This window comes from Neopelma chrysocephalum, unplaced genomic scaffold (genome assembly GCF_003984885.1).
Source record: "Neopelma chrysocephalum unplaced genomic scaffold, ASM398488v2 Primary Assembly neopelma1_22b, whole genome shotgun sequence".
In the NCBI taxonomy this organism is placed as follows: Eukaryota; Metazoa; Chordata; class Aves; order Passeriformes; family Pipridae; genus Neopelma; species Neopelma chrysocephalum.
In genome coordinates, this window is record NW_020897690.1 from 10462908 (window position 1) to 10473550 (window position 10643).

At 39.4% G+C, this 10643-nt stretch overlaps 1 protein-coding gene across 1 annotated transcript; it reads left to right on the plus strand.

Moving 5' to 3' along the window:
• The first annotated feature begins 491 nt into the window (after positions 1-491).
• Positions 492-10545, plus strand: CHMP5 (charged multivesicular body protein 5). The gene is made up of 8 exons (XM_027679857.1): positions 492-759; positions 5247-5351; positions 6092-6138; positions 7695-7788; positions 7869-7940; positions 8963-9071; positions 9358-9470; positions 9951-10545. The coding sequence occupies exons 1-8, from the start codon at positions 691-693 to the stop codon at positions 9999-10001; spliced, it is 660 nt and encodes a 219-aa protein (XP_027535658.1). The 5' UTR covers positions 492-690; the 3' UTR covers positions 10002-10545.
• The last annotated feature ends 98 nt before the right edge of the window (positions 10546-10643 follow it).

Consider the following 10643-nt stretch of genomic DNA (forward strand, 5'->3'; position numbering starts at 1 on the left):
CCTAAACCTCCCCTAGTGCAGCTTAAGACTATGTCCTGTTGTCCTGTCACTAGTTGCCTGGGAGAAGAGGCTGACCCCCACTGGCTACAACCTCCTTTAAGGGGGTTGAAGAGAGTGACAATGTCTCCCCTGAGCTTCCTTTTCTCCAGTTTAAAAACCCCCAGCTCCCTCAGCTGTTCCTTATAGGACATGCACTCCAGATCCTTTATCAGCTCTGTTGCCCTTCTCTGGACCTGCTCCAGCACCTCAATGTCCTTCCTAAACTGAGGGGCCCAGAACTGGACGCAGAACTTGACGTGTGGCCTCACCAGTGCTGAGTATAGGGGGACAGTCACTTTTGTGACTGTTTTCATGGCGTTTGTAAAAGATCAGATCAACTGACCTTACGGGGATGATTCTACACTTCGAGCAGGCGGTGCAAGCCCAGCAGTTCGTCACACGGGGTGCGCTGAGGGAGAAAAGCGTCTCCGTGTCCGGAACAGCCGTGCTTCCGTAAGGCCCGAGGGCCACCGGCACCCAGCGGAGGGGGGCGGGAGCTCAGGGATGCGCCGCCGTGAGAGCGCTTCCTGCTTCCCGCGGCCCTTCTTCCGCGGGGTGGAGTCGGCCGTGAGGTTCCGGGTCGGCGGGGAACGCTGTTGCTGCCGCTGCCGCCGCCGCCGAGACCGGGACTGACTCCGAGGCACCGCCGCCATGAACCGCTTCTTCGGCAAGGCGAAGCCGAAGGCGCCCCCGCCCAGCCTCACCGACTGCATCGGGACGGTGAGTGCCCGCCCCGGGGCACCCGGCAGGGGCCGGAGCCGCCTGGGCGCTGCGCGGCCCGGCCGCCGCCTCGGGAGGGGCTGGAGCGGCGGGAGCGGCGGGGGGACCGTGTGACGGCACTTGTGCACAGACGTGTCTGGGTGTATGGGGACACGGCTGGCGTGGGCACTGCGTGTGTGTCTCTGGGTAATGTATGTGTGTCATAGAACCTCAGAATGGTGTGGATTGGAAGGGACCTTGAAGATCATCCAGTTCCAACCCCCCTGCCGTAGGCAGGGACACCTTCAGTTCAAGGCTCGGAGCCTCGTCCCACCTGGCCTTGAACACTGTCCTTCAGTGTGCACAGATACACGGCTACCTTTTGATGCAGCGCGTTTGTACATATATATATATATACAGACACCTACCTGTATTTTAGCGTGAACCTGTGCCTGTACACTGGCGTGTACCTTTGTATGTATATATATATCTATGCCTGTGTTTTTTTCCCGTGCGTAGAAGCACATCCCATAAGCAGTTGCACACAATGTGCATGTAAGGCATGGCTCTCCTTACATCCTCATGGATATTTTCAGTATTGCCATCTGAGGACTTCCCTCCTCTGATTCCACTAGCTGACTCCTGCCATGCCACGTTGTGGCAAGGCAGGGGCAGGAGCAAGAAAACCAGTCTCTCTGTCCAATACAGAAGGTGGGAGAGTGGAAGGGCAATTCCCTCTTGTGATGAATTCTTCTAATGAAGAGTGTTCTGTCTCTTTTGGGTGAGTGGGATTGCTGTAGGGTTGCTGCCAAAGGTGTTTGCAGATGGACAGATAAACAAGGTCAAGATAACCAAGTAAGAAATGATGAGGAAACACGCAGCAGAACACTTTACAACTGTTGTAACCTTGGCCTGCCTGAAAAGAAGATTAAGGAAAAATTTTAAGAAGATTTGTCTTGTAATTTCGTAGTCTTTTTTTGACTTTAAAGCTTTTGAAGAAAACTGTAGGATGTTTTTGCAGCTCCATCTGTTGTAAACTACTTTTAAAAGGTTAAAAAAGAACACAGAGGTCGTATTTATCTCAGTAGTTAACAAAGTCCAGTGAAAGGTCAGTGGGGGTATAAATGGATGTTAATTAAGCATTGTCACTGGAACCTGACAACAAAACTTTCTGTGGAAAATCACAGTTTTCCTCCCAGAAGATTTATTTTGCTACCCAGTGAAGAGACTCTCTAAGTAAAATACCTAATCAATATTTGTCAGTGCTACCTACACAAGCCTACACATTGGCTTCTTGTGTATGCCACTGGGTGGTACAGGGAGAGAAGTGGTCGTAGTTTTTTTCCAGTACCTTATTTTACTGGCAGAGAATCTGTATTGCTTTTTAGCAGTATTAAGCCCAAACATAACTCCAAGTATTGTTTAGTTAAAACAATGAGTAAACTATCTGATTGAAAATCAGGATTAGCTTTCCCATTGTTGCCAGTAAACGCTTTGGTGGATGGCTTGAACTCCAAAATACATCTGAGATACTGTTGTTAATACTTAAATTTGTCATTTTGGCAGTATCAGCTGAAGACCAGGAAACTTTGTTTTCCTGTATTAGTCCATTAGATTTTTCATGCTGATTTTGCGAGTTCCAAGTTAATGTCTGTTTTCTAATGTTGCAGCAAATTAAAAGACAGTTTAGATATGCCTGCAGGTTGTCTTCTACTAAGAGCTTGTTCAATCTCATTGGATTTTTGGGATTCATCAAAGAGTAATTTAAAAAGCTGTTAATTTTAGGATTTTTTCCAAAATCTACTGAATGCAGTTTTGATCTTCTTCTTGTTTGTAATTGCATTGTCTGAAAATTTGACTATGCAAGTCAGGAGGTTAACTGAAAAGCAGAGTTTCAAGTTTATTTTAGATATGTGATGACTGGCAACCAGTGATGAGTTACAGGGTGGTTTTTAAAACATGAAATCAAGAGCCTGTGTTGGTCAGCTGTTGAAAGATGAAGGGCTGGCTGCAAGCATACCTGTTAAGGGTGTGTCATCACAGGAAGTCTATAAACCACCCTGTTTCAATGCCTCTCAATTTCTGTGGATGGAATTAAAATTTAAGATGTCTCTGTATACTAGTAAGCATGGGTAATAAGCTTCCTTTTACAAGTTTGAAGCTTATGAATTAACTTTTTGTGCCAAGTTATATGCAGTAATCTACCTGATTTGTGAAAGACTCACTGTATTTTCAGTTCGTTTTCACTATAGCAAAGTCTCTAGTATAGCTTCTGCTAAAGAACTACAGATATGATTAGATTTTTTTTCTTAAATTACAGGTGAATTATTGTTGAAGAGAGTTGTGTGAGATATTAAAAAACATGCACTGTTTCTTTACCATGTTAAATTTAGCAGTTTGGAGGCTCAAGTAATGTCAGTTCTGTGGTATTTTCTGTCTTAGACGCATTTTGCTCTACCTTTTGAAAGAGTCAAATTGCTTTGGGAAATCTCTTACCATGCTACTTCAGTGGTAATTACCCATTAAATGGCAGTTAGGAAATTTTGTATGCGATGACTAACAATTGATATTCATAGTTAACATTTGGTAAAAATGTGGACAACTCTTAGGCAGTAATCATGCCTATGTTTTGGATGTTTTTTCCTGTGTAGGCAAGTTTAGATATCTGAAATTCATTGCACCTAATGGCAGGATTTTTTATAGTTGTTGTCAGGGCACAATCAGATGACTCAAAGCTGTCACGAGACCAGTAGGAGGAAGGATGCATCAGGAAGTGTGGCATTAGTAGTGTTTTTACTTTTTCTTCTTTGAAAAAAACACTCCAAACCTAGGGTTTTTCAGAGTAGTAAACAGAAAACATAGGAACAAAAGTTGTGACAACAGTGTTAAAATTCCGGGTCACTTTCTTTTGTGTAGATTGGGACCCTTTTAATATGTAGCAATGAAGTATACCTGGGTGTGCCTTATTTGTGAATAGTATACAGCAACTGTTCAAGTCCTTCAGGATATATTAGATCCATTAGATCCATTCTCCCCTCTTCTGTCCAGTCTCATTTTTAAAAGCTGGGGTCCCATGTAATGTGTGTGTGAAATTTTTATGTAGTTAATCGATGTAGGAGGCTCTCTCTCAGTTTTCTGCTAGTACTTCTTAAAAGAATCATTCTATAATAAACCAAATAACTGTTTTTCCCCTATGGAGGCTGACCTCAAAGATGCATTTAGCTGATGAAGATCTTGAGGAGGTGCTATGCTTTGAACATAGAAGAGTTTTAAAATCACAAATATCTCTTTTGCTATTAGTAAAATATTTGGCATAATAGAAAGCTTAATACAAATTTTTCAATGCCAGCTGTGCCCAGGCACTTCAATGTCTTGTGTGAAGGGATCATATCAAACGTTCCGCTCAGGATGCCTCTGGCAAATACATGTTGCTGTCATAGAGCACAGTTTTTGAAGGGTCATTGAAACACTAGAATGAAAATCCACATAATTGTATGTGCTTAGCCACAGCATTAGCAAGTCAGAATTGTAAATTTGCACTGATCAGTCTCCTGCTATAATTGGAATGTCATTGTATTCTAATCCCTAGAGGGGCTCCTTGGAATGAGAAGTGAATAAGCTTTATCCTGTTGTTTCCAGAGAATTGCTGTGATAGTCAGTTCGTGTTAAGAACGCTTTTTATGAATTTGTGGATGCTGTTAGAATTACCTATACCCATTCTCGATTATGTAATTGTCATCTTTAACCCTCTTATGGTGAAGGATTAAAATATTTCCCTAATTACAGCCCTGTGGTATGCATTGCACTAGGACTGTTAGGGTTGGCTGCTGGGGGTCTCTTACTGAGCTATGAAACTACTGTTGGGATTTAGAGCAAAAGCACAGTAAGAATTCAGAGTAGCTACCAGGTGAAAGTGCTGTGTCCTGGGACCCTTTGTGGGAAGTGATGGGAACAGCATCTCTCTCTGACAAAGCAGTTAGGCACCTTTGAAAAACTGTTTAAGTTTGGGCTTCTTAGATGTAACCTGTAATCCAGATATCATTCTGAAGGATTAATGTTCTCTGCCCACCAAAAATAAACCTCAAGCCTTGCTGAACATGCACCTTTCACTTTTGCATCGCCCCCTTATCTGCTACCACGGTACACTTATACGTTTTTCCATTCCAGTTTAGTCCCTGGCACTATATTGTTATCAGAAATTGTTGCATGGAGACATGACTTGAGTGGGTTTGCAAGGGAGCATCTCAAAATGATGAGAACATGTTACAGTAGCAGAGCTTCCTGTAACCTCAGTGTGTTGCTTCTTGTGCTCCTTGTACAAGTTGTTTCACTTGATTCTGGTTTTGGATTCTCTGCAAAATCTAGACTTCACTTGTTTATAAAACCACTGAGTGAAGAAACAATTCAGTTAGAAACATTGAAACTGAGGCTGTTCGTTTTGTTGTCCAATACCTGAATAAAACCTTAATGAAAGTTGTTTTCTTTGTTTTCCCCATCATATATTAAAGGTGGATAGCAGAGCTGAGTCAATTGACAAAAAAATCGCTAGGCTTGATGCAGAACTAGTGAAGTATAAGGATCAAATGAAGAAGATGAGAGAGGGACCTGCAAAGGTAAGAATCTTTTGTGGGGTTTAAGCATGAGAGGATGTGACTCACACTTCATGTCATGTAGTGGAATGATTTAGCCAGTTCACCAGGTTCTTAGAAATGCATCTTGCCCTGCAGATGAGATATAAGATCCTGCAAGATTATTTTTATTAGACATGCGTCTTTGAACAGTGTTTTCATTGGTTTTTATTTCTTCTAAAGTGTAATGTAATTCCTCAGTCAGAAGTAACTTGCTTGCCTTGTTCCTTGTGTTAATTAAGTCTGACAGAGAGTCTGTTTTGTTCATCAGCCAAAACAAAAAGGTCTGCACTATGCCTAAAGGGAGCAAGACAACCCATTTTTAAAGGGGATGAACTTACAATACAAGATGTATCCGATAATAAACATATCTGATATAAACAGTATTGTTAAAGCACCTGTTGCAGTATTACTTGATGCTGACCATTAAAATGTGTTAATGAAAGATGGCTCGGATGGACTAAGCTTGATTTTGTATTCTTTTTATTGAAAAAATAATTCAAAAGTCTTGAATTCAAAGTATTTTCTATTAGGAGCTTCGTGTACTCGCCTGTTTGGTTAATCATTATTGCAGGACAAACGCTGAATGTGACTATTGTTAAACTCCTGGCACTAGTAACTGAGGAATCTGTTAGGAAACATAAATCTAATGCATTAGATTTAAACAGTATAATCAGGTGTAAAGTCAGATAATTTTCCTAATGTAACAATATCGTGTCTTTCAGAATACAGTAAAGCAGAAAGCATTGAGAGTGTTAAAGCAGAAGCGAATGTAAGTTGAAGCCTTTCTCAGCTTGTGATTAATAAAAGCCTTTTTTCTTTAAGGAGGGGTGGCACACTTTCATCTCTCTTTCCAGTACTCTTCTGAGCATTCTTTAATGAAAAATACCTTTAAAGAACAAGCCTTTCAGAAGCATATAGTTACAGATTTTGCATCAGCTTTTATATGTCAGTCTATAAATTTGTATTGGTACAAGGTGACTGAAATCTGTTCATTAGTATAGCTGTGTTTGGCTCCTAAACATTCTGAGAGATTGCCTCATTTTATATTATTAATTGGTTACTGTAAATTGTGTACTTGAAGACCTTGCTCTGGTTTATTGGAAATTTACCTGTTCTCTGAGGACTTGAGCAGATGTAGCGAAGATAATTGTGTTTATGCAAATAAACCAAAATGAACAGGCTGGGTGATCATGTGCTCTGGTCTTGTCTAGTATACTGTCTTGAAAAGTGTCTTGAACAGATCCAAAGAAAAGATGTCAGAACAAAGGAAGTATTCAGGAATGTTTCATTGCAATATCTTACAGTCCATGAACTGCAAATCTTAGATGCTATCTGAGCCAAAGCCAAAGCTTGTATCATCATGTATTTCATGTCCTTCAGATAAATTGTACCTTCATAGATTTACTCAATTACTTGTTAAGTATTTGTGAACTCTTACCATTCAAAATATCATATGGCAAGGAATGCAATAGTTTAGTTAGATGTTGTGAGGAGGGCTTGATTTTGTGGTTTAGGTTTTGATTTTTTTTTTCTGTATTTTGACTATGCTGCCTGTTAATCTTCCTTGCTAGTTGTTCCTCTATTTACAGTCACCAGGCCCCTCATAATAGGCTATTCTCATATCCCTCAGTCATCTCTTTTCCCTCTTGTTGAACAGTAATGCATTTAGCTATTAGTTGTCCAGAAGATTTTGTATTTGGATCATCCTTGTCTTGCAGACCTCCCACTTTGGATGTTTGAAGGACTCATTGTTCATTTTTATGCTTTTGTTCTTTTGCTTAACTTGACGTAGTTTACATTCTTGATTTAATACAAGTTTACCTTGGAGAAGGATGGTTTCTTGATTTTTAAAATCACTCTTTTGTTTTTGGTTAGCCTTAATGGTTTCCTTTTGGTACCCTATCCTCCCCCTCCTCCCTGCCCTGCAAAGCTCCAGTGCAGAGCCATTGTGGTTTGAATAACCTGGCAACTCTTCCATTCTGCTTAGAGCATTAGTGAGCATGGCATGCATGTCAGGCTTATGGTGATTAAACTCCTCCTGTATGCTCACCTACTCCTAGGCAAATTTGGTGTAGCTGTCAGTTAAAACAGAAGCTTAGTTCAGGAATAGCTTTGTCAGCTTCAAATAAACAGAAATGCATAATGGCTAGATTTTTATGAAGCTGTTTATTCTGCAGTTGTTTATAATAAATGAAAAACACCTCAAATCTGTTCCTATGTTTAGACTACTGCTGCTGAGTTTTCAATTTTTTAAAAAAATTAAGAATGTTTGTGGTAATAATTAGTGTGGTGTTTTAAAGCCATTATTTGTATTGTTTTTAACAGGTATGAACAACAGAGGGATAATCTGTCACAGCAGTCTTTTAATATGGAGCAAGCTAATTACACTATTCAGGCACTGAAGGATACAAAGACAACGGTACCAGTATATTAATCTCACACTTGTTTAATTTGTGTATGCTACATCAGATACAAGCATGTGGTCTGACTCTCTTTTAGGTGGATGCAATGAAACTGGGGGTGAAAGAAATGAAGAAAGCTTACAAGCAAGTCAAGATTGATCAAATTGAGGTGAGCTTCTATAGTTAAATGATTAAAGAACAGAAATAATGTACTGAAATAGTGGTGAGTGCACTATTAACTTGAAGGTAAGCTGACTATTTTAGTTGCCTTTTTTTATGGGACCACCATCATAATTCCTTCCTGATTATTCTGGTGCTGCGTAATCAATTGTTGGCCTTATCGTACTGATTATTGTTTCCTTGCTGAGCTAATCTTTAAACTTTCCCTTCTCTCCCTTCCTCTCCTCTGCACTTCAGCATAAATGTTAGTGGATACTTCCTGCTATGGCTTTTTTTGTCCTTTTTTTTTTCCCCCCATGCAGATTAGTCCTTTACTCCCCCAGTTTAAGAAAGTGCCTGATTAAAAAGAACAAAACCTAAAAGCAAAAAACCACCAATCAAACAAAAAATGTAATTTCAAGAAGTCAGCAAGGCCTGGCCCAGACTTCAGACATTGTATAACCCCCCTGATAAGATCATTGAATATAATTTCAAATATGCTGCGCTTAAGCTCTTATCCAATGCCAGTGCTGAATTCCTTCAAGTTCTCTTTCCTATGCAGTTATGTGGCCTGCATTGTAAACCTTTACGCAACTGTTGTCTCCTTACTTGTACCCAAGTACAGTGCCCATAAGTGTGCTAAAGTATCTTCTAAATTTTGCTGTGGCACAACTTAGCTTAGTGCTTATTTTCCAGATGGTAGATTTAATTTGTCTAGATTTCATACCTTTTCTGCTTTTCAAGATAATGGTGGACTGGGTAATTTATTAGAGATTTTCAGTTTTCCCTGAAGAATACTTCAAACAAAAGGATTTTGCAGAGATGTTTCAAGGTTCCTCTTTTTCTATCTCATACATTATAATTTTAATAATAGTTAAAGCCACATTAGCACTGAATGCATGTGCCTTGACTTGTAGTAATGCTGCTTCAAAAAATGGTTTATGCATTAAAAGAATTGAGTGCTTTGTATGTTGGAATTACTAAACAGAATTTGCTTAAATATGGACTGATTGAAATTGATTGTTGCTTCAGGACATACAAGATCAGTTGGAGGATATGATGGAAGAAGCCAATGAAGTCCAGGAGGCACTGAGTCGTAGCTATGGAACACCAGATATTGATGAAGATGATTTGGAAGCAGGTGAGGAAAGGAGAGGACGATTTTTTACATTACTAAATGTAAAAATCATCATACTGTCATACAGTGAGTTTTAATGTGATAAGTCAAATGCTATAAATGTGTTTTTTAAAAACTGGGTTTTTTAAACATTAAATCTGCATTTCCTTTAAGAGCAATAACAAGAGCATGAGACAAACATGATATACTCACCAATGGAATGCTGCAGAGCAGCTCTTTGTAAGAGCAGCTTTTCTTCTGCAAAAGGAATTCCTTGCATAATTTTTCAACCAACATAATTCACTTTCAGAACTGGATGCGTTAGGTGATGAGCTTTTAGCTGATGAAGACAATTCCTACTTAGATGAAGCTGCATCTGCTCCAGCAATCCCAGAGGTCACTCCTACAGACACAAAAAACAAAGTGAGTCCTTTGGTTTTTAAAAGTGTATTACTTATTTTTGTTTGTTTGTTTTGAATGAATCACATTTGTGTTGGTTGCTTTATATTTGGGACCATTAATATTTTGAACAAAAAAGTGTGCTTAATGTTTTATGTATTTTGGATACTACATATGACAGAATACAGGTACAGGAATGCTCTTAATTATATTTAAAGAAAAGAACTAAAATGGCATTCCTATCAAATATTTTCAGACTGCAAGTATACTTTAAGTGTACCGTTACAACTCTAGTAATAGTTGTTCTTAAAACCATAAGAAAGTCTTCTTTATGTTTGCTTTTGAGGCTTTAATAGAGCTCCATACAGAGGAAGTACACTTTGATTCCAGCTGTCACACAGTGACAATTGCAGATATAGAAACTTTATAGAAATGGTGAGGAAACATTTGTGAAACGTTCAGGTTGGTAGAGAGTTGTTAACCCATTCTTCTTCTTTCTTACAGGATGGCGTATTGGTGGATGAATTTGGATTGCCAAAGATCCCTGCAACATAAATGTTTCAAAAGCACAATGTATATAATGAACTATACTTTACAAATTGTTTTTTTTTAAAATCCTGGAGAGCTTGTCCTTCCAGTGTAACCTTAATATCACTACATCCTAGAACGCAATATGAATGGCTGGTGGTGTTCTTTCTTTGAAGAAAGTTGTTCTGCTACTGACTTTTCTGTTAATGGAAAACTTGTCACAATTCACTTCGGTGGAAGCAGTCAGTCTTACAGGTTTTGATTTCCGTGTCTTATGGACAAAGTAAAACGTGAAGAGTAGTGGTGACTGTTGATAGCTGAGGTTTATTTTGACTTTGTATTATGGTTCTCTTTCTTGAAACTAAGACTGTACGTTGCTGCTTACTCTCTGTAAAATAGCTCCCTTATTACTATGCTTATTTGATAAAAGAACTCAACGCAATTTTTAAACTACTGCAGTCTCGAGACTTTTATGCGATTGTACATGTAACCTTCTAGAAAAGTGTACCAAATCGGGTTGTCTTTAACTTTATGTATTCTATGGAGACATAAAACCACGTAGATTAACAGATCCCTCTGTGTGGTGTTTTTGGTAACTGATTTGGTCTTACAGACGGGGCAGGGGCAGGTTATCAGTGCAGTGTGTGACACAAGCACAGGATTTGCCAG

What these genes read in the sequence shown, in the direction of transcription:
- CHMP5 (XM_027679857.1), top strand. Translation starts at nt 691, where the DNA reads ATGAACCGCTTCTTCGGCAAGGCGAAGCCGAAGGCGCCCCCGCCCAGC. An exon ending in GTGTTAAAGCAGAAGCGAAT is followed by an intron (nt 6,139 to 7,694) that starts GTAAGTTGAAGC and finishes TGTTTTTAACAG; the next exon opens with GTATGAACAACAGAGGGATA. An exon ending in TGAAGGATACAAAGACAACG is followed by an intron (nt 7,789 to 7,868) that starts GTACCAGTATAT and finishes ACTCTCTTTTAG; the next exon opens with GTGGATGCAATGAAACTGGG.